At 42.3% G+C, this 23965-nt stretch overlaps 1 protein-coding gene and 1 pseudogene across 4 annotated transcripts in view; one reads left to right on the top strand and one right to left on the bottom strand.

The window, feature by feature from the left end:
- LOC100581535 (zinc finger protein 177) overlaps positions 1 to 23965 on the top strand; it is a 40942-nt gene that overhangs the window by 1597 nt on the left and 15380 nt on the right. For 2 of the 4 annotated variants that reach the window (XM_030820933.1, XM_030820929.1), the window contains exon 1: positions 19448 to 20181. The exons of 1 other annotated variant lie outside the window; for it this stretch is intronic. In XM_030820933.1, coding sequence (XP_030676793.1) covers positions 20046 to 20181 — 136 coding nt within the window. In that variant the 5' untranslated portion in view covers positions 19448 to 20045. Of the gene's footprint in view, positions 1 to 17349; positions 17752 to 19447; positions 20182 to 23965 lie in introns of those variants that run through there. One more of the 4 variants, XM_030820930.1, reaches the window with a different exon arrangement.
- LOC100585669 lies at positions 2235 to 3721 on the bottom strand (annotated as a pseudogene).

Genomic DNA, 23965 nt, shown 5'->3' with positions numbered 1-23965 from the left:
TCTGTTTCTTTAAATAATTAAGAGTGGAATGATCAGATCATATGTTAGTGTATGTTTAAGTTTTTAAGAGACTGCTAAACCTTTCTCAAGTAGTGCCATTTGACATTTCCATGAGTAGTGTATAACAGTTGCAATTCCTCTGCATCCTTGCCAGTTATTGGTATGGTCAGTCTTTTTTATTTTGACCATTTTAATAGGTGTGCAGTGTATCTCATGGTTTTAATTTGCATTTCCCCAGTGACTAATGATGTTTTACATGGTTTCACATGCTTACTGGCCTTTAAGCCTTTGAGGAAGAGTCTGTTCAAATCTTTTGCCTGTTTATATTGGCTTTGTTTTTTGTTTTTTTTAAATAGAGACAGGGTTTTGCTCTGTCTCCCAGGCTGAAGTGCACTGGCACGATCATGTGGTTTTGCAATTTTTATTGAATTTTGAGAGTTAAAAATTTGTAATATATTTAATATTAAACCTATTAGTGTATTTGATATATTAATATTTTAATATACTGTGCATTTAAATATGTAATAAAACATTTCATTTTAACAGAGGTAACATAAATACAGTTCCCAATTATGAGAGTTTTACTTAGTATTGTTTTTAATTTACAATGGTGCAAACACATTATGCATTCAATACATTTCTCAATTTATGATGCGATTACAAATTGTCAACTTATGATAGTTTCAACTTACAATAGGTTTATCAGGACATAGCCCTGTCATAATTTGAGGGCATGTAATACAAATATATTGTATTACAATATATTTAATATAATATGTTGTACTTGTGGTACAAGTACATGATGCACTTTGAGTTAAAATCTTTACATGGCACAAAGATTGGATCAAAATTTTGGGTTTTTTTCTTTGTATCTAATTGTTCCAGCATCATTTGTTGAAAGGACTATCCTTTCTCCACTTAATTGCCTTTGCTTCTTTCTTGGAAATCGGTTGTCTTTATACATGTGTCTGCTTCTCAACTGTTCTGTTCCATATAGCTACTTATCTTTTATTCCAAGACTACCCTCCCTTGACAACTTGATAACTTTTGAAGTCCGATAGAGTTAGTCCTCCAGCTTTTTCTTTTCAGAGTTGTCTTGACTATTTTAGGTCAGAGGTTGGCAAAGTTTTTTGTAAAAGACCAGATTGTAGAGATTTTAAGCTTTACATGCTATATATAGTTTCTGTTGCATATTATTTTTTCTATTACAGGCCTTTTAAAATATAAAAATAGTTCTCACATTCCATTCAACCTGTACAGTTACAGGCTATTAGCCACATTTGGTCTTGATGTGGCTGTACTTTGTTGACTTACTTCTGTTCTAGGACTTTTGTATTTCCATATAAAGTTTAGAATCAGGTTGTCAATTTCTACCACCACCACCCCACACCCCCAAAGTAATTCACTAAGATTTTGATTATCATTGTGTTGAGTCTGTAGATTAATTGATGTCTTCACAATATTGAGCATTTCAACCCGTGAACATAATATATCTCTCCACTTATTTAGGATTTATAATTTTTTTCTCAGCAGTGTTCGTGTTTTTTGGTGTTTGGGTCTTCCTAGGCATTTTTTCTCTGACACTATTGCAAGTGGTATTTTAAAAATTTCAATTTCTCTGCTAGTTCACTACTACTATAGAGGAATACAGTTTTTTTACATATATTCATCTTGTATGCTGCAACCTTGTTAAGCCTGTTTGTTCTGGAAGATTTTTTATATTTATATTAACATTATGCTAAGCTACATAATTTTATTCTTTTTTTATTTTTTAAATTAAAAAAATAGAGATTAGGGTCTTGCTATGTTGACCAGTCTTGAACTCCGGTCCTCAAGCAATCCTCCCATCTTGGCCTCCCAAAGTGTTGGGATTACAGGCGTGAGCCACTGCACCCAGCCACAATTTTATTCTTAAATGAAAATAGATCTTTGATATCATCACCAGATTCATATTTGTTTTTTGTTTGTTTTCTTGAGATGCAGTTTTGCTCTTGTTGCCCAGGCTGGAGTGCAGTGGTGCAATCTTGGCTCACTGCAACTTCCACCTCCCGGGTTCAAGTGATTCTCCTGCCTCAGCCTCCCGAGTAGCTGGGATTACAGGCATCCGCCTCCACGCCCAGCTAATTTTTGTATTTTTAGTGGAGACGGGGTTTCACCATGTTGGCCAGGCTGGTCTTGAATTCCTGACCTCAGGTGATCCACCCACCTCAGCCTCCCAAAGTGCTGGGATTATAGGCATGAGCCATCACACCCACCTACCAAATTAATATTCAAATATATGTAGCCATTACAGAGTGATAACTAAGGACACTTTGAGGTTTAGGCATAGCTGTGGTAAAAATAGCTCTCTCCAACTTTGCATCTAAGTCGTAAAATAATTACATTGATGCTTTTAAATCTGCCATGTATAATTTTTCAGTGTATTAGCCATTTAATAACTCTGAGACAGCTAACATTTAAATAAATCCCTCCCTGTTTGGGAATGATATTTGAATGAATAATATTGTGAACATATTGGCCAGTTTATACTATATTAAGATTCTAAATAATACAGCTATTTAATATATCTTGATAATTAGTATTTGAAATAAGTATATTTCTGTGAGTAGCCTTTTGGAAAAAGTACACAGAATATAGTTTCCAGTCATATGCTACTTTTCTAACTTGCACTTATCTAAACATCTCATCAGGAGAGAGTTCTATAGTACCCGAACCAAAAGTCCAGTGAATCTGACTTCTCCAGTCCCCAATTTGGTTTGCATGTCTGCTTACAACCATCATTTCTCTGCAGATTTTCCACTTAAGTCTATCAAAAATCAATGCTCTGAAAGTTCTCAAAAACATGCAGCAGTTTTTTGGAGTCTCTGATGACAGCATTCTGTAAATCTGCTTCTTCCAGTGTGAGTGTCTCATCTAACAACCTGAGGACAGGAAGAGCTGTTGCCAGGGAAAGGGGAAGACTTCTTTTGAGCTCCTTGGTATTTTTAATGAAGTCTTTGATATGGCTTACCCTTCCTTCTTGGTGACCCTGTCCTGGAAAGGGCTGGAAGACAGGCTTCGTAGACATACATATTTCATTTTTCTTGTCTTCAACTTTAACACCACCTCTTCTTTATCAAAAATTCCCAGTAATTCTGAAGGTAATTCCCGCTTTTTGATGGAGTTCAAAAACTGCTGACTTGCACCATTTGAATAACTTCTGAAATCATCACTGACAGTGAATCCATTTTTCTGTAATTTTATGTTTACATCTACCTGTTTCTTCTGTTCAGTGGGAGGCAAGCATTTGGAACCAACCTTCTGCGTTTCCTCAAAAAGGCTATCAACAAACTATCTACAATTTGTTTGTTGATTATCACCAAGACGTTGATTGTCAGGTCCTGTTTCACAAACCCAGTTTTTTATACTTTGGAGATTATCTGCGTCTTTCATTCTCTTTTGCCTTACTCCGAGCACAGCCTCCAAGCCTAGGCCTCACTCAACTCAGGGGCCACCAGCACTGTTTGGCTGGAGCCCTTCAGACCTGGAGTGCCTCGCCCGAGACCACCTCCGGTACCCCGGCTGTGCTGCTGATATCCTGCCGGCCTCTCTGTCTCCACCAGGCACCAAGTGTTCACCCACGCCTGCTGCCTGCAGACCTGAGGAGAGCGCATGGGCTGTTTTTTTTTTTTTTTTTTTTAAGACGAGTTTCGCTCTGTATCCCAGGCTAGAGTGCAATGGCATGAGCTTGGTTCACTGCAACCTCCGCCTCTCGGGGTCAAGCAATTCTTGTGCCTCAGCGTCTGGAGTAACTGGGACTACACACCTGCGCCACCACACCCGGCTAAATTGTTTTGTATTTTTAGTAGAGCCAGGGTTTCGCTATGTTGCCTAGGCTGGTCTAGAACTCCTGGGCTCAAGCGATCCACCCACCTCGGCCTCCCAAAGTGGTGGGATTATAGACGTGAGCCACCGTGCCCAGCCTCTGGCAGCTTTTTAGTAGATTCTATCAGATTTTCTACTAGGACAATTCTGTTGTCTGCACATAAAAGTTTTTACTTCTTCCTTTCCAATCTGTATGCGTTTTGTATTTTTCTTTTCTTGTTACATTAACTAGAACCTGCAGTGTATTGTTAAATAGAAGTTGAGAGACCAGACATTCTTGTCTTTTTTCTGGTCTTGGGAGTAAATCATTGAATCTTTTACCATTTAGTAACTATCTTTTTAATCTTTTTTTTGGTAACACCTATTGGGTGGGAAATAGTATTCGTTGTTTTTTATTTTTATTTCCCTGGTGGCTAAAGATTTCTATTATTTTTTTTCTGGGCTTAGCTCACCTGAAAACTAAAGATGTTGATCATCTTTTCATCAGTTTGTTGACTATGTGTGTCTTCTTTGGGAGAATGTCTATTTAGATCCTTTGCCATTTTTAAATTGAGTTCTTTTTATTATTGAGTTTCAAGAGCTCTATAAATTCTAGGTACAAATACCATATCAAATAAATGGTTTACAAGTATTTTTTCATTCTTTGTGTTGTCCTTTCACTTTCTTGATGGCATCCTTTCGAGTGTAAAAGTTTTAAATTTATTTTTTTCTTAATGCTTTTGGTGTCAAATCTAAGAAACCATTGCCTAACCCAAGGTCATGAAGTCTTTTATATTTTTTCTAGGATTTTTATAGTTTCAGCTCTTACAGTTCTGTGATCCATTTTGAACTATAATATTTGTGTATGCTGTGAACAGTGTATCCAGCTTCATTCTTTTGCATGTAACACCCAGTTACCCTAGCATATTTGTTGAAAAGACTAATTCTCCCATTGAATTGTCTTGGCACTCTTGTCAAAAATCAGTTGACCATAAATGTAAAGGCTTATTTATTTATTTGTTTTGAGACTGGGTCCTGCTCTGTTACCCAGGCTGGAGTGCAGTGGTGTGATCTTGGCTCACTGCAGCCTTGACCTCCCAGGCTCAAGTGATCCTCCTCGTTGAGCTTCCCAAGTAGCTGGGACTACAGGTATACACCACCACCCCTGGCTAATTTTTGTATTTCTTGTAGAGACAGGGTTTCATCTTGTTGCCCAGACTGGTCTTGAACTCCTGGGGTCAAGCAATCCTCCTGCCTCCGCCTCCCAAAATGCTGGGATTACAGATGTGAGCCGCTGTGCCCAGCATTAAGATTTATTTCTAGACTCTCAGTTCACCTCCATTGTACATGTCTAACCTGTTTGTAACCACACTGTCCTGATTACTGTAGCTTTAGAGTAAGTTTTGAAATTGGGAAGCATGAACCCTTCTATGATCCTTTTTGCAATGCATGGGTTGAGGTTACTTTTGGAGGGAGTAGAAGGGATGTGAATATTTTAATTTTTTTTTTTTTTCAGGACAATTGGTTGAAAACAGTCTTTATTGGATTATTTGCACCTTCTTTGAAAATCAAATTGATGACATGTTTAAATCTATTTCTGGGATCTGTTCAGTTCAACTAATCTATATGTCTATCCTTTTGCTAATACTACACTTTTTTTTTGAGACAGTCTCACTCTGTCACCCAGACCGGAGTGCAGTGGTACCATCTCAGCTCACTGCAGCTTCCACCTCCCAGGTTCAAGCCATTCTTGTGCCTCAGCCTCCCGAGTAGCTGGGACTATTGTGCCTGAGCCTCCCAAGTAGCTGAGACTATAGGCGTGTGCCACCACACCTGGCTAACTTTTGTGTTTGTAGTAGAGACAGGGTTTCACCATGTTGGCCAGGTTGGTTTCAAACTCTTGGCCTCGAGTGATCCACCCACCTCAGCCTCCCAAAGTGCTGGGATTACAGGCGCGAGCCACCGCACCTGGCCTGCTAATAATACACTTTTTTGGTTATGGTAGCTCTCTAGTAAATCTTGAAAGCAAGTGGTGTGAGAGTTCCAACATTGACGTTAATTTTCAGAATCATTTGGGATGGTCCATGTTCTTTGTTTTTTCACATAATTTTTTTTTTTTTTTGAGATGGAGTCTTGCTCTGTCGCCCAGGCTGGAATGCAGTGGCGCAATCTCGGCTCACAGCAAGCTCTGCCTCCTGGGTTCACGCCATTCTCCTGCCTCAGCCTCCTGAGTAGCTGGGACTACAGGCGCTCGCCACCAAGCCCGGCTAATTTTTTGTATTTCTTTTTTTTGTATTTTTAATGGAGATGGGGTTTCACCATGTTAGCCAGGATGGTCTCGATCTCCTGACCTCATGATCTGCCTGCCTCGGCCTCCCAGAGTGCTGGATTGCAGGCGTGAGCCACCACACCCGGCCTTTTCACATAAATTTTAGAGTAAACTTACTGGTTTCCATAAAAAGCCTGCTGGGATTTTTTTTTTTTTTAACTGAGATTCAGTTTAATCTAAAGATGAATTAGAGAATTGGCATCTTAATACTGGCTGTTCTGAACCATAGACATGGTATATCTCTGCCATGGTCTGAATGTTTGCATACCCCCAAAATTTATATGGTTGAAATCCTAATCCCCAGTCCAATGATATTGGCAGGTGAGGCCTTTGGGAGATGATTAGGCTCATGAGGGCAGAGTACTAATTAATTAGATTGATGCCTTTATAAAAGAGATTCCAGAGAGCTTGCTCATCTCTTCTGCCTTGGGAGGACACAGCAAGAAGTCACCATCTGTGAACCAAGAAGTGGGACCTCATCAGACACCAAATCTGCCAACAGTTCAGTCTTGGACTTCCCATTCTCCAGAACTGTGAGCAATAAATTTCTGTTGTTTATAAGCCATCTAGTCTATGGTATTTTGTTCTACCAGCCCAAACGGACTAAGACAATCTCCCCGTTAATTTAGGTCTTATTTCTTTCAACAGTGTTTTGTGGTTTTCTGTATTGCACCATTTCGTTGATGCTATTATAAATGCTAGTTTTAAATTTTCAATTTTCCAGTGCTAGTGTGTAAAATTATTTATATTTGTATATAATTTATATTTGATCTTGAATCCTGCAAACTTTATATAGTTATCTATTCCTGTAACTTTTTGGAATATTCTACATAAACAAATCTTATGCTCTGTATTAAGGCAGTTTTGCTTTCTCTCTGATATCTGTCCCTTTATTTCTTTATATTTTCTTAATATACTGGCTAGGGCCTCCAGTAGTGTTGAATGAGAGTGGTGAGAACACACATCCTTGTCTTATTCCCAACCTTAGGCAGAAAGCGTTCAGTCTTCTACCATTAAATATGATGTTAGCTCTGGGTTCCTTTGAAGACGGCTTTATTAGGTTGACGAAGTTCCGTTCCACTGCTTGTTCACTGAGGGATTTTATGTGTTTTTTTTTTTTAGCATTTATTTATGCATTTTAATTTTTTCTTTTTTTTTTTTTTTTTGAAACAGGGTCTCACTCTTGCCCAGGCTGGAGTCCAGTGATGCAATCATAACTCACTGCAGCTTCTAACCTTGGGCTCAAGTGATCTTCCCACCTCAGCCTCCCAAGTAGCTGGGACTACAGTAGTTCACTGAGAGATTTTATTATGAAAACCTTTTATCATAGAACCATTTCTTAAGATCTCAGAGACCTTTAGTTTGGTGTTTGATAGAGTCTTATGAATAGATATAATATGTAGAAGTTTAAATAAGATGCCTCTTCATTAACCAAAAGAGCATCTCAGCATCCCTTCTGGGCATTGCTCCCCTGCATTCTCACAGACAGTGGTCCAAGTTAGAGAAGGGCCTAAGAGATTTTAGCCATGGCTTTTGTCTAATGACACAAATCCAGTAAAATTAATGGAGATAAATGGGAAAAGGTTTTTTACTGCAAAAAAAAAAAAAAAAAAAGTTGGCAAAAGCAAGGCCAACTTTGTCCAAACAAAATGAAAAGTAGTACAAAATGTAAAGAGACCTTTGAACCCCCAAACTGCAGATAGAAAACAGATGAAATAGGCCTATAAAGCTACTCGGTTGAAAATGTTTAGTTTTTATGGGAAAGCAAGTATGATTCAGAGTACAGAACTTCAGAAGACTCACTCCTGTGGAGCTGCACTGGTGCTTGAGAAACAGATAACATGTTCCTGCCTGAATTTAAGAATTGCTGTGGGTCAGGGGCTGCTGTGGAATCCCATTTCTCCCCACTCATGCCTTTTTAATAGGAATGTCTATTTTAACTATCCCATTCCTGTCCCAAACTCTGTATTTGTTTTGTGGGGAACAGATAACTTGTCTCTTTAGCTTACGAATGTTCAAATCTAGAGGAGCAGGAATATATTCAAGAAACCAAACCCAAGGACTTTTTTATGATTTTTATTTATGTTTTTATTATTATTTTTAAATTTTTATTTTTATTTATTTTTTGAGACAGAGTCTCACTCTGGCACCCAGGCTAGAGTGCAGTGGCACAATGATCTTGGCTCACTGCAATCTCAGCCTCCCAGGCTCAAGCGATTCCTCTACCTCAGCCTTCTGAGTAGCTGGGACTATAGGCACATGCCACCATGCCCAGCTATTTGTTTGTTTGTTTTTGGTAGAGACAGGGTTTCATCATTTTTCCCAGGCTGATCTCAAACTCCTGGGCTCAAGCTGTCCTCCTGCGTTGGCCTCCCAAACTGCTGGGATTACAGGCATGAGACACTGTGCCCAGCCACTTTTCAGAACATTTTTTGAGACAGGGTCTCATTCCATCACCCAGGCTGAAGTTCAATGATGCAGTCATAGCTCACTGCATCCTTGAATTCCTGGGCTCAAGTGAACCTCCTGCCTCAGCCTACTGAGTAGCTGAGATTACAAGCACATGCCACCACACCCCGCATGTGTTTGTGGGGGGTAGGGGGGGTCTTTTTTGCTGTTCTTGCCAAGGTTGGAGTGCAGTGACACAATCATAGCTCACTGCAGCCTTGACCTCCTGGGCCCAGGTGATCCTCCTGCCTCAGCCTCTTGAGTAGCTGGGACCAGAGGCATGTGCCACCATGCCTGACTAATTTTTGTATTTTTTGTAGAGACAGGGTCTCTCTATGTTGCCCAGGCTGGTCTTGAACTCCTGGACTCAAGGGATCCTCCCACCTCAGCCTCCCAGAGTACTGGGATTACAAACGTGAGCCACTGCTCTTGGCCATCTTTTCCGGATTGCACCTTATTTGGATGACCAGATCCTGGACATAAAACCAGAGTCTACTACTAAGGGCATGAGACTTTGGTGTGGCCTTAGGAAGTGGTGAGAGTCTCTTGTATGTGGGAAGTATAAATACTAATAATTTGTAGCCAAATGCAGACTTCAATGGTTTTAAAACACGGCCCTAAAATTCTTTGATACTTTTACCTCCCCCTTGTATCTGCACCGACCTTTGACTGTGTTTCCCAAAGGAATACAACATAAATGATTCCATGAGATTTCCAAAGCGAGGCCACGAAGGGCCATGTGATTCCCTTCTTGTTATCCTGGAACATTCCGTCTTGAGATACTTGCTCCTCTCAGAGTGCTTCCTCTTGGGAACTAGCAGCTATGCTGTAACAGGGAGGGGTTACATGTAGATGCTGCCATCAACAGCCACCAGCTGCTGTCTGTCTTTTAGCCATTTCAAGGAAAACATCAGATACAAGAGTGATGATAGAATCCAGATGATTCCAGCCCCCCAGCCTTTGGATTCAGCATCAGCTGTGTAAGACTTTCCAGCTGAGGCCCTGGACATTGTGAGGGAGAGATAAGCCATTCATTCCTACTGTATCCTGTCCAAATTCCTGCCCCATGGTCTGTTAACATAATAGAGTGGTAGTGGTTCTGTACCAGCATTCTCAACCTTTTTTTATCTTGAGACTCTTTTATACTCCAAAAATTGAGCACCCCAGAAAGCTTTTGCCAATGGGCATTCTATCTGTGAATATTTAACATTTTAGAAATTAAGGCAGGCTGGGCATGATGGCTCTTGCCTGTAGTCCCAGCACTTTGGGAGGCTGAGGCCGGTGGCTCAACTGAAGTCAGGAGTTCGAGACCAGCCTGGCCAATGTGGCGAAACCCCATCTCTACTAAAAATACAAAAAAACTAGCCAGCATGGTGGTGTGTGCCTGTAATCCTAGCTACTCGGGAGTCTGAGGCAAGAGAACTGATTGAACCCAGGGGGCAGAGGTTGAAGTGAGCTGAGATCATGCCACTGTGCTTCAGCCTCTAGCCTGGGTGACAGAGTGGGACTCCATCTCAAAAAAAAAAAAAAAAAAAAAGGAATTGAGGCAAATTTTAAAAATATTTTAGTAATATACATAACATGTTTTTTAAAAATAATTTTTCCACAGTAGCAACAAAGTAATATGGAAAGAGTGGCATATTGCATGCTTTTGCAAATCTCTTTAATGTCTTAAGAGCTTAGTAGATGACAGCTGAATTCTCATACTTGTTTCTACATTTTTTGCCATTAGTTGCTTTGATTAGAAAGTTGAGCTTTGCTGAGATACATAGTTGGAAAAGAGAGACGCATTTTCAGGTAATTTTGGATTTTCTTTGATATTACACCAAAACTCAAGAAATGGTAGTTTCTGAAAGATTACTTGCAATATGGAATATGAAATCCTGTCAAGGAATTGTTTCTTTTCTGTTACATTAAAATCCATTTGTTTGTCTTGCACTATTTTTTTCTTTTCTTTTTTTTTTTTTTTTTTTTTTTTTTTAGACAGTCTCACTCAGTCACCCAGGCTGGAGTGCAGTGGCGCGACCTCGGCTCACTGCAAGCTCCGCCTCCTGGGTTCACACCATTCTCCTGCCTCAGCCTCCCACGTAGCTGGGACTACAGGTGCCCACCACTGCGCCCGGCTAATATTTTGTATTTTTAGTAGAGATGGGGTTTCATTGTGTTAGCCAAGATGGTCTTGATCTCCTGACCTTGTGATCCACTGGCCTCGGCCTCCTAAAGTGCTGGGATTACAGGCATGAGCCACTGCGCCCGGCCGTTTTTTTTGTTTGTTTTTGTTTTTGATGGAATTCTGCTCTTGTTGCCCAGGCTGGGGTGCAATGGTGCGATCTCCACTCACTGCAACCTCCGCCTCCTGGGTTCACGCAATTCTCCAGCCTCAGCCTCCTGAGTAGCTGGGATTACAGGCACCCACCACCACACCTGGCAAATTTTTGTATTTTTAGTAGAAACGGTTTCACCACGTTGGCCAGGCTGCTCTCGAACTCCTGACCTCAGTCAATCTACCCGCCTTGGCTTCCCAAAATGCTGGGATTACAGGCATGAGCCACTGTGTCCAGCCCATATCTTGCACTTTGATTGGCTATTTTATCAATGCATTATTTTATACCTTACTACATGACTTAGAAAATAGGGCTGGCACAGTGGCTCATGCCTGTAATCTCAGCACTTCGGGAGGCCAAAGTAGGAGAATCCTTGAGTCCAAGAGTTCGAAAGCAGCCTGGGCAACATAGTGAGACTTTCATTTCTAAAATGAAAGGAAATAGTCATTTACTTCATTATGCGGATTTTCCAAATGTTGACCCATTTTAAAGTACAGTGTCTGAAATAAACCTTCATGAACATGACCATAAGTTTTTATGCATTGAGACGCTTCCAAGGTGACAGATCTAAGCTTTCCAACTTTTGCTGTTCCCTCAAGGACATTTTTGTTTATCCTGAGTGTGGGGCAGTGAGGCATTCAGTGACCGCGCAGTTCAGTGCCACTGCCTTAATTTCTTTTTTTTTTTTTTTTTTTTGAGACAGTGTTTTCCTCTTTTTAGCCACAGGCTGGAGTGCAATGGTGCGATCTCGGCTCACTGCAACCTCTGCCTCCCGGGTCAAGCGATTCTCCTGCCTCAGCCTCCTGAGTAGCTGGGACTACAGGCACCTGCCACAACGCCCGGCTAATTTTGTATTTTTAGTAGAGATGGGGTTTCACCATGTTTACCAGGCTGGTCTCTAACTCCTTACCTCAGGTGATCCACCCACCTTGGCCTTCCAAAGTGCTGGGATTACAGGCATGAGCCACTGTGCCCAGCACACTGCCTTAATTTCTGCTGAGGCACCAGCACTTTTGCCCACTGTTACATTGTGTCATCAGTATAAATGTGGGTATGGTGAAGAGGTCAAGAATGTATTTGTGCTATTATAACCATAGTTTGTTTGTTTGTTTTTTTTTTTTTTTTGAGACAGTCTTGCTCTGTCGCCCAGGCTGGAGTGCAGTGGCGCGATCTCGGCTCACTGCAAGCTCCGCCTCCTGGGTTCACGCCATTCTCCTGCCTCAGCCTCCTGAGTAGCTGGGACTACAGGCACCTGCCACCACGCCCGGCTAATTTTTTGTATTTTTAGTAGAGACGGGGTTTCACCATGTTAGCCAAGATGGTCTCAATCTTCCGACTTCGTGATCCGCCCGCCTCGGCCTCCCAAAGTGCTGGGATTACAGGCTTGAGCCACCGCGCCCGGCCATGACAATAATTTTAATCTCACAGACCCCCTGACAGTGTTTTGGGTCCCTCAGCAGTTTACCAACCCTGAGAACTGCTATTCTATATCACTAAGTTTGAGGTGGTTTTTTTACACAACAATAATAATCAGAACCGAACTCATATCCCTTTTTTCTTCTTCTTTTTGATTATTAGTTTCTTCAGTGGACTAGATGACTGGGAAGATTCCAGGGTCCCAACAGGCTTCAGAGTTGCAAAGGCTTTAGAGGTACTGTTTGCTCACATAGAGCCTAGGTGTTGAGGGCTTAGACTCTGGAGCCCAGCTGCTGGAATGTCGTCCCTGCAGCTGTTACTGTTGAGCTCTGTGTCTGGGGCCCTTCCCTTAGCCTTTCCTGAGTCTCGTTCTCCATTTGTTAAGTGACGTCATTAATAAGGCAAATGATTTTGTCGCTAGATGCCAATGGAAACTTTTTTTTTTTTTTTTTTGAGACGGAGTCTCGCTGTCACCCAGGCTGGAGTGCAGTGGCGCGATTTCGGCTCACTGCAGGCTCCGCCCCCCAGGGTTCACGCCATTCTCCTGCCTCAGCCTCCTGAGTAGCTGGGGCTACAGGCGCCCGCCACCTTGCCCGGCTAATTTTTTGTATTTTTAGTAGAGATGGGGTTTCACTGTGTTAGCCAGGATGGTCTCGATCTCCTGACCTCGTGATCCGCCCACCTCGGCCTCCCAAAGTGGTGGGATTACAGGCGTGAGCCACCGTGCCTGGCCGAAACTTTCTAATAGTCATAACTGTCACAAGGTCTGATGACCTCACAGTTATTTTGCCCTTAACGGATGCCATAAAATGCCCGAAAAGCTTTCCCTGGGTCGACTCACTTCATTACAACTCCCTGAGGGAGTACCATTGTTACTGTCTTATGTGATCTGTGTACCATGAAATACCCACCACCATCTCTGATATATTCCAGCGCACCTTGTTTCACTTGAGTCTGTCCAGTCCTCAGAGTTAACAGAGGAACCCTAGTTACTGATTCCAGACTTTGGCCTCATCCAAAATTAACAGCAGCCAATTTGCATTCTTCTGGGTTATATATTGTTGGCCAGATATTCAGAATTATTGTGTGCCTCTGAGCAGAGAACTCACAGTTCAAAATATCTTTTTTTTTTTTTCCTTTGGTACAGGGTCTTGCTCTGTCACCCAGGCTGGAGTGCAGTAGTGTGATCATAGCTTACTGCAGCTTCTACCTCCTGGGTTCAAGTGATCCTCCCACCTCAGCCTCCCAGGAGCTGGGACTACAGGCACAAATCACCATGCCCAAATATATATTTTTCAATCTCCTATTTCTTTTCTCTCTCTTGTTTTGGAAGTTACTCAGCAAGCTGCATCTGTCTAATTGGATATGTATGTCATGTCCTGTTAGAATCAAGGATTTCAGAGTATAAGCATGATAGTAATAAAGTTCGCAATATTGTCATTAAGCCACTTACTTTAGAGATCCCATGCTGAACCCAAAATCTCCCTTATTGCTGACCCTGGAGACCTATTAAGTCTAGGTGAAATAATACCAAGATTTAGACTGATCTTTTTTTTCCTAATCTCTTTGCCTCTGAGTAACCCATTCTTCAAATTCAGAACCACACTCAGGGTAAAATATAAGTGAGGGCTATTTATTTTTTGCCACTGTTTTGGCATCTGTAGACAATACAGTTTGTTTAATTTCAGGTTTTCACAGTTATATACAGTCATACCTTGGAGATTTGTGGGTTCGCTTCCACAGACCATCATAGTAAAGCGAGTCATACAAATTTTTTGGTTTCCTAGTGCATATAAAAGTTATGTTGGCTGGATGAGGTGGCTGTCACCTGTAATCCCAGTGCTTTTGAGAAGCTGAGGTAGGAGGATCACTTGAGTCTAGGAGTTTGAGACCAGCCTGGGCAACTATAGCAAGTTACAAAAAAAAAATGTTTTAAATCAGTCAGGTGTGGTGGAGTAGCTGTAGTTCTAGCTATTCAGGAGGCTGAGGCAGGTAGATTGCTTGAACCCAGGAGTTCAAGGCTGCAGTAAGCTATGATTGTGCGACTGCATTCCAGCCTGGGTGACTCAAAAAAAAAAAAAAAAAAAATGCTGAGCGTGGTGGTTCATGCCTATAATCCCAGCACTTTGGGAGGCCGAGGCAGGTGGTGGATCACCTGAGGTCAGGAGTTCAAGACCAGCCTGTCCAACATGGTGAGACCCCATTCTCTACTAAAAATACAAAAATTAGCCAGGTGTGGTGGAGCACACCTACAATCCCAGCTACTCGGGAGGCTGAGGCAGGAGAATCACTTGAACCCAGGAGGTGGAGGCTGCAGTGAGTCAAGATTGTGCCACTGCACTCCAGCCTTGGCAACAGAGCAAGACTCCACCTTAAAAAAAAAAAAAGAGTTTATAGTCTATTAAGTGTGCAGTAGCATTATGTCTAAAAAACAAAGGATGCACCTGAATTGTAAAATACTTTGCTTAAAAATGCTGACAGAGAAACAAAGTGAGTGTGTTATTGGAAAAATGGTGCTAGGAGACTTCATCAGTGGAGGATTGCCACAAACCTTCAATTTGTAATAAAAATAAAACCCCACACATTATCTGCAAAGCACAATAAAATGAAGTATATGTTGATTTTCAGGAATTAGAAGAAAATGAGAGTATTGTCATCAGAAATAAGAGGATTGTTTTGCCAAGCTACTGAAAAAAAAAAAAAAAAAAACTTTCATTCTTTTGTCAACTGCAAGAATGGTAATATTTGACAAGAAAAACCCAACTTGTCAAATACTACGATTCTTGCAGTTGACGAATGAAAAGTTGAAAGCATATGTGAGGCTGGGCACGGTGGCTCACACCTGTAATCCCAACAACTTTGGGAGGCCAAGGCGGGTGGATCACCTGAGGTCAGGAGTTCAAGGCCAACCTGACCAATGTGGCAAAACCCCATCTCTACTAAAAATACAAAAATTAGCCAGGCATGGTGGCAGGCGCCTATAATCCCAGCTACTGGGGAGGTGCCTATAATCTCAGCTACTGGGGAGGCTGAGACATGAGAATAGCTTGAACCTGGGAGGCGGAGGTTGCAGTGAGCTGAGATTGCGCCATTGCACTCCAGCCTGGGCAACAGAGGGTGACTCCATCTCAGAAAAAAAAAAAAAGTATATATGAGCATTTAACAAGGCTATAGGTTTTGATTTTGAGCCCTGAAAACCCCCAGGTTTAGTTTCATTGGGAATTTGTATTCAAACATGTCTCTGCTCTGGATCCATAGGTGGCACAATTTTGCCAGTTTTTGATATATAAATGGTGACAGTATCCTTTATTTTAACGAAAATCCTAAAGTAGTCTTTTAAAAAAATAATTCTGAAAATCTGGCCAATAATAATACAGGACTCACAAATGTAAACTTTTCATATGGAAGAAATACTACCCATTGAAATTGGACAGCCTGTTTTCAATTTGGGGTCTGCTTTTTTTTTTTAATTGCTTTAAGAGATTAAGGATTTTAGACACAAACACGTCATAAAGTGTTTTTAGATTTGCATGAACCTACTGTGGTTTAGTATAAATAAACCCCTAACATGACTTTTACAGATGCCTGTGAGGGTATCTTGGGGGTTTCTACACTGCCTACCCCAAACCTGACTGCAGTCAGAGCCAACAGGGCCCCGCGTAGGCAAAGGCTATGTCATTAATTCTCAAATGAGATTCATCCAAGCGGGAAATGCACATCTAGTGCAGTAGTTTTAGGCCAGCCTTTTTCAGAGCCTAAGGCCCTGCCCGTCACCTTGAAGGCATCCATGTGGGTCCCCTCAGGGCTTCTCTTTGCCATAAAAATAAAATGATTGCTCACACGAATGTTTGTGTCCCTGGGAGAGGAGGTAGGAGCTGTTTATGGAGCTGGTCTCTGTGAGAGGCACAAACTGCCAGGAGGGGTTGAGATTTCCTTTAACCAGGATTCTTAGTTCTGAGTGGCTCTAGTGAATAACAGTAACAATGATTCTCTGGCCAGGCGCTAACGCGGGTAATCCCAGCACTTTGGGAGGCCGAAACGGGTGGCTCACTTGAGGTCAGGAGTTTGAGACTAGCCTGGCCAACATGGTGAAACCCCGTCTCTACTAAAAATACAAAGATTAGCTGGGCGTGGTGGCAGGTGCCTGTAATCCCAGCTACTTGGTAGGCTAAGGCAGGAGAATTGCTTGAACCTGGGAGGCGGAGGTTGCACTGAGCCCACAGTGCGCCACTGCACTACATCCTGGATGACGAGCAAAGCTCAGTCTCAAAAAAATAATTTTTAAAATAATGATTCTCTTCACCATAAATCCTTCTGTCTAGGTAGGAATTTTATTCATGGGAGTCTCTGGAAAAGGGACAAAGAGAGGCTATTTAGATTTTTTTTTTTTTTTTTTTTTTTTTTTTTTTTTTTTTTGAGACAGAGTCTTGCTCTTTCACCCAGGCTGGAGTGCAGTGGCGCAATCTCGGCTCACTGCAAGCTCCGCCTCCCGGGTTCACGCCATTCTCCTGCCTCAGCCTCTCCGAGTAGCTGGGACTACAGGCGCCCGCCACCACGCCCGGCTAATTTTTTGTATTTTTTAGTAGAGACGGGGTTTCACCGTGGTCTCGATCTCGTGACCTTGTGATCCGCCCGCCTCGGCCTCCCAAAGTGCTGGGATTACAAGCGTGAGCCACCGCGCCCGGCCTAGATATTTTTAAAGCCTGGATTTGGAAAGTCTGAATACAGTAATAACAACTCCAAAGCCATTTAAAATCCATCTTTTTTTCTACCACCGGACTGAGATTTTCAGTTTTAACTTAAAGGTTCCAGTCATGCAGATGTGAATCAAATCCTGTTGGTCCTAACAGGATCTCCTTTGTTGGCGGATAATTTCAAGTGCTCACAGAGACCCTCAGTTTTTTTAAATACCTGGACTTAATTGTTTAAACTGGAGTCTGGACCAAAACATCTCTGACCTCAGGGGTCTTCCTTTGGTCAGGAAGAGGGGAGAGGGCAATTGGACCCCTTTCCCCCTGCGGGCTGCAGAGTCCCATTTTCCTCTGGGGACATTTGCTTTTTCCCTTGGGGAAGACAGTACGGATTCTAGTTCTGCGGACCCTTTTACTTAGCTTTGAGACCCAAGCAAGTTACTTGGCTTGTGCCTCTTATTTTCTCTAATGCAATGAATAAAAAGAGTCCCAGCCTTCGCCCTAAGGGAGCAGGACCGCCTGCCACGCCCGGTTCCCAAGTCCTCAGGGCGAATCTGCCAAATTCGCGAGCTGGGCAGTCCGCCCCTCACAACTGCTGGCCGGAAGCGGAAGTGCGCGTCCGTCGCCTCGCCATGTCCCGTAGCTGCCGTCTGCAGCTAAGGTTTTCGCATCGGTTGCTGTCCCAGCGGGCCAGGCCCAGGTGCGCCCCGCTAGTCAGGCCGGCGGAGTGGGGAGGGAAGGGGTCAAGGGCACAGTGCGCAGCCCTAGCTGCTCCAGACCTTGCCTGCCGCTTCCCAGCCCAGGCTCCAGCTATCGCCGCGTTTCTTCTCAGAGCCCCCGGCTGCGGTTCCTCCCGGCACTGCTAGGCTTGGGGCTGCCATTCCGGGCATTGATCCCCGGGAGGAGGCGAGTGGGTTCATGTGGTCAGAGCGCGTCGGCGGGGCCTTTTCTCCACCTTCTGTACCCTTTTCTTTAAACGTCCTCCCCAGTATGAGACTATTTTTTCTCAAGAAAATGCCCTCTTGTGCCTCACTTTCCGCTGTTAGAAGGCATATCTTGGGATGTGTTATTGGTTTGCGGAGATCGTCCCTTTTTTTTTTCCCTCTGTTATGTGGATGCACCCTAGTGCCTGATAGGCATTTGAGTTCCCATCTGAGTGGGCTTGTGCATGTTTATTCGTGTTTGTGGACTTAGATCTTCAAGGTTTATTTTTGGAAGTCAAGTTGTTGGGTCGAAGGATAAATGAATGTGTAATTCCTAGGTATGACCAGATCCCCGTCTATGGGACTTGTGCCTTTTTGAGCCCTCAGGGTGTATGTTTTGTATGCAGCAAGCAGCAGACCTTAGTTTTCAGTTTACCTGTAGTTTCTTTTGGGTGTTTACATATTGACATATCGTTTATGAATAAGAACTTTATTCTCCCTTTATAATCCTATTATGACCCACTCCTGCCCCGCAAATTTACTGCCCTGCCTACGACCTCAGAAACATTAGAAGGAGCAATCCTTGCTGCCTTCCAGGTCTCAGAATGAAAGCTTTCAGCTTGTGACTACTTACATGTTTGCTATATGTTTTTGACAGATTAAGGACATTCCCTTCTGTAACAGCTTTATTGACATAAAATATTTCATCTCATTTAAAGTGTATAAATCAGTGGTTTTTAGTATATTAAGAGTTGTGCAACCATGACTACAATCTAACTCTAGAACATTTTCATTGCCCCAAAAGAGAATCCCATACTCATCAGCAGTTACTCCCCATTCCACTGGCAACCACTAAGAGACTTGGTGTCTCTGTGGATCTGCCTATTCTAGACATTTCATATAAATGGAATCATGAAATGGAAATCATGAACTATGTAGTCCTTTGCAACTAGCTGCTTTCAGTTAGCATAATGATTTCAAGGTTATTTTGTAGCATGCATCGCTACTTCATTCCTGTCTTCTTATATTAATAAGAAAAATAAAATGAAATAGTGGTGAAGTGTTGGGGTGGTGAAAATTTTGGGGGGTGGTATGGAGAGATAATGGGCGATGTTTCTCAGGGCTGCTTCGAGTGGGATTAGGGGTGGTGTGGGAACCTAGAGTGGGAGAGATTAAGCTGAAGGAAGATTTTGTGGTAAGGGGTGATACTGTGGGGTTGTTAGAAGAAACATTTGTCGTGTAGAATTATTGGTGATGGCCTGGATATGGTTTTGTATGAATCAAAAACTAAATGGAGTAAGAGAAGGAGAAAAACAGGTATTAAAGGACTAACAACTGGGAGGACCTAGGACATCTAATTAGAGAGTGCCTAAGGGGGTTCAGCGTAATTACTTGCTTGGTTGGCAAGTTTTTGGGCTCTAGCCTTGAGTTTTTTTATGTTGTCATACACCAGGCCAGACTGATTTAGGTAAAAACAACACTCTTCATTTAAGACTATACAGAGTCCTCCTTTTTCAGCAGTAAGTCAAAGCCTCAGCGGTTTTGGAAGACAACTGCAGCTAAAGAGTCAACTTGGGCCTGGAGGACTGATAAAGTTTGTGATATGTCTGTGATGCTAGCAGAGAAGTCATTACAGAGGCTACGGAAGGTCATGACAGAGGTTGAAATGCCTGCTATTCCAGTACCCAGAGCAATAGTGGAGGCAGAAAGTCTTAAACTGACAAGCAAGGGAATTAGTGGAATAACTCTTTTTTGTTGTGTCGGTGTCATGAGGGGAACAGGGAGCTCTTCGGTCCTATTTGCAAATTGAATTTTGGGAGTAAGGAAAACTAGTGTGCATGTGCCTGTCCAATTAGCAGGTAGACGCATGCAGGCAGAGGATCCACAGAGGAAAAAGAGACCTTGTGCAAGGCAAAACTGGAGATGCAAAGTAAAAAGATGAGAGGGAGTGCTGAAAGGGGTGTCTTGTACTCAGACTCCTAGGGATCCAGCTAGGGCTGCGGCTGTCAGATGTTGTAATGGGGACTGATGAGGTAACTGTGTAGAGGGAGAGGTTCGATTTTCATGGTGTATGAGAAAACGTCGAGTATCTATGAGCAACCTTTCACTATTATTTTCAGGGCTGGGTATAAGTAAACAAGAAGAGGGCCTGGGAGGAGAGTCTGACGAGCAAGGGGAAGGTAGCCAAGGATGGAGTGAAATACAGGGTAAGTGTCTTCCTAAGCAATAATTACTGCTAATGTTTTTTAAGTTTGCCAGTATTGATAGAGGGCTTGTCTGTAATACGGAGCTGGAAGGCTCCAATTGTTTCAGTGATGTGTGTAGTTGGGCTTTGGAGATGAAGAGTAAAGGAACATCGAGAAGGTGAAAGGTTACCTAGGGGAATTCCAGCGGGTCTTTGCCAAGAGATACCTAAAGGAGCGGCCACAGGAATAGTAGTTTGTGTTGTGAGAGGTCTAAATATGGGGGGAGTAGAGTTGATATAAGGAGAAAATAATAGAATAGAGTTGATATAAGGAGAATAATAGAATAGAGTTGATATAAGGAGAAAATAATAGAAATTAATAGAGTTGATTAAGAACACAGGCTAAGGTAGAAGAAGGGGGAATGGAGGGCGGAAGCTTGCCCATAGTGAAGGAGGCGAGCCCAGAGAAAGAGTAGAGACACAGAGAGAAGATGTGGGGGGTTCTTGTCCCCCAGAAAATCAGAGAAGGGGTAGAGACACGGAGAGAAGGGGTCAGGGGATTCTTGCCCCACAGAAAAGTGGAGAAGGGGTAGAGACAAGGAGAGAAGGGGCTGGGGAGTTCTTGTCCCCCAGAAAAGCGGAGAAGGGGTAGAGACATGGAGAGAAGGGGTCGGGGGATTCTTGTCCCCCAGAAAAGCGCTACTTGCCGCTAAGGGTGAAGGACCAAGGCAGGCATCCCCATATGGTCAGACACCTCTGAAATGTGGGTGAATAATCAGGCAGGTGTCCCCACATGATTAAACACCAAGGGAAGACTGTCTTCCTGAGTCTGTGATCAGCGCCGGAGTTTTGTATCGACGGATAAAACGCGTCTCCTGTCTCTACGAGAAAAGGAAAGGAAGTGAAATTAAGAGAAGGGAGAGATTGAAGTGTGGCACCAAGATTGAAAGGAGAAAGAGGTTGAGGGATAGTAAGAGAGGTTGGAGAAGAGAGTAAAAAGAGGCCGCTTACCTGATTTAAAATTGGTGTGATGTTCCTTGGCTGGTTGGTCTGAGGACCTGAGGTCGTAGGTGGATCTTTCTCACAGAGCAAAGAGCAGGAGGACAGGGGATTGATCTCCCAAGGGAGGTCCCTGATCCGAGTCAATGGCACCAAATCTAGCTCTGTCACTAGGCTAGAGTGCAGTGGCTCAATCTCGGCTCACTGCAACCTCTGCCTCCCGGGTTCAAGTGATTCTCCTACCTCAGCCTCCCAAGTAGCTGGGATTACAGGCATGCTCCACCATGTCCAGCTAATTTTTGTATTTTTAGTGGAGATGCAGTTTCACCATGTTGGCCAGAGTGGTCTGGATCTCTTGACCTTGTGATGCGCCCACCTTGGCCTGCCAAAGTGCTGGGACTACAGGCATGAGCCACCATGCCTAGCTTCATTCCTTTTTTTTTATGAGACAAGGTCTTGCTCTGTCACCCAGGCTGGAGTGCCGTGGTGCCCTCGACCTCCCTAGCTGGGCCTTCCACCTCAGCCTCCTGAGTAGGTAGGACCACAGGTGTGGGCCACCAAGCCCGGCTATTTTTTTTAACTTTTGGTAGAGATGGGGTCTCACTGTGTTACCAGGCTGGTCTGAACTCCTGGGTTCATGTGATCCACCCACTACAGCCTCCCTAAGTGCTGAGGATTACAGGCATGAGCCACTATGCCTGGCCTTCATTCCTTTTCTGTTATCAAATGATAGTCCATTGTATGGATATACCACATTTTCATTTATCCGTTCATCAGTCTATAGACATTTGGGTTGTTTCTCCTTTTTGGCTAATATGAATAATGCTGCTGTGAATATTTCTCTTGGGTATATACCTAGGAGTGGAATGGCTTGTTCATGAGACAAACTTATATATATGTTTAATCTTCTGGTGAAATGCTAGGCTGTTTGCCAACGTGGCAGCACCACTTCACTCCCCTCCACAAAAAACAAGAGAATTTCTCCATATCCTCATCAACCTTGTCTTTTTAATTACACTCACCTTAATGTGTGAAGTGGTATCTTAATGTGATTTTGATTTGCATTTCCCTGGGGTCTAATGATGTTCAGCATCTTTTCATGTGCAGTTGACCTTTTTATCTTTAGAAAAATGTTCATTCAGATCATTTGCCCATCTTTGAATTGTGTTTTTAAAATTCACCTGAGGCTGGGCATGGTGGCTCATGCCTGTAATCCCAGCACTTTGGGAGGCCCAGGCGGGCAGATCATGAGGTCAGGAGATCGAGACCATCCTGGCTAACACGGGTGAAACCCCGTCTCTACTAAAAATACAAAAACATAGCTGGGCGTGGTGGCACGCGTCTGTAGTCCCAGCTACTTGGGAGGCTGAGGCAGGAGAATCGCCTGAACCTGGTGAGGTTGCAGTGAGCAGAGATCGCGCCACTGCACTCCAGCCTGGGAAACAGAGCAAGACTCTGTCTCAAAAAAAAAAAAAAAAAAAAAACTGGCTGAATTAATAAATTCACCCTGAAAGTTTTCAGGCTGAAAAAATTTATTTTTGAAATCATTATGTGATACTGGTTTTTATCACTCTTTGAGTTGATCTTACAATTTTTCTTTTGCTCTATTAATGAAGCAAATTATATTAATTGATTTTCTAATAGCAAGCATCTCTTGCATTCCTCTGGTAAACCTAACTTAATTCTGTTGTACTATATTTCCTATTTATTGACATTTTTTGTTTGGACTTATTTTCCGTAGAATATCTGAATCTATGTTGAAATTTGCCAATAATTTTGTTTTCTTAAAGTGGCCTTGTCATATTTGATATCAGTATGCCAATCTCAAAGAATATTCTTCCTTTTATACTCTTAATCACTGTAATCCCTTTGATAAGTTAAACTGTTTTGTGAAATTAGTTTAAAAGTGACCATGTTTTTTTCCCTTGTAATATTGTAAACTGCTGTTAATAGAATAATCAAAGGCAAACATGACATTTTGAACCATACACAGTTCTGGGGTTTGCAAAAAGGCTATATTAAATAAAACCTTCCAAATACCCAACTCTTGCCTAGTGGATAAGTTATCTATACCTGATATAATGCAAACATTAGTGACGAATTACATTGAAGTGTAGTTTAAGTAACCAGAGTCTTCATAAATATGCCTAATCTCTGGAAGATTTTCATCCAGACTGGAATTCTTTCTTCTTTGAGTGGCATAACTGACTGATAAAGCCTTTGAGCATGATGTTTTTTGGTGAAAACCTAAATAATCTAGTTTTCTGTTTTAAAAGAATATCTGGGCAGTGAGTTAAGCTGGGAAGACCTAGCACCTTGCTGATGGGATCAATCTAGATTCCTCTTTTACATTTTTAAAATTGTGGTAAAATACCTAAAGCCAAATTTGCCATTTTAATCATTTTTAAATGCACAAGTCAGTGACATTCATTGCATTCACAATGTTACTCAGCCATCACCAGCTAGTTCTTTTTATTGTGATTTCTACATAGTCAGTTTTGGTAAGTTGTATTTCTGTAGGAATCAATTTATTTCCTGAGAGTTTTGAATTAGATTAAAGTTATTCATGTCTTGTTTAATCTCTGCAACATCTGTAGTTGTGTTTTTCTCCTTTTTTCTTTGAAGAATTTTGCCTGATTTTTTTCCTAGTAGTTTTCAAAGAACCAGTTTGTAGATTGAGTGATACTGTTGTTTTCTAGTTCATCATCGTATTTTCTGCTGTTCCCGTTCCAACTGCTTAAGTTAATTTTTAACTTTACTTCTTTCCTAATATAAACATATAAAGCTTATTTTTTTCCTAAGGACCA

The sequence above is a fragment of the Nomascus leucogenys genome, chromosome 10 (genome assembly GCF_006542625.1).
Source record: "Nomascus leucogenys isolate Asia chromosome 10, Asia_NLE_v1, whole genome shotgun sequence".
Taxonomy (NCBI): Eukaryota; Metazoa; Chordata; class Mammalia; order Primates; family Hylobatidae; genus Nomascus; species Nomascus leucogenys.
The sequence above is the reverse complement of the archived record's forward strand: the minus strand, read 5'-3'. Positions and strand labels throughout refer to the sequence as shown.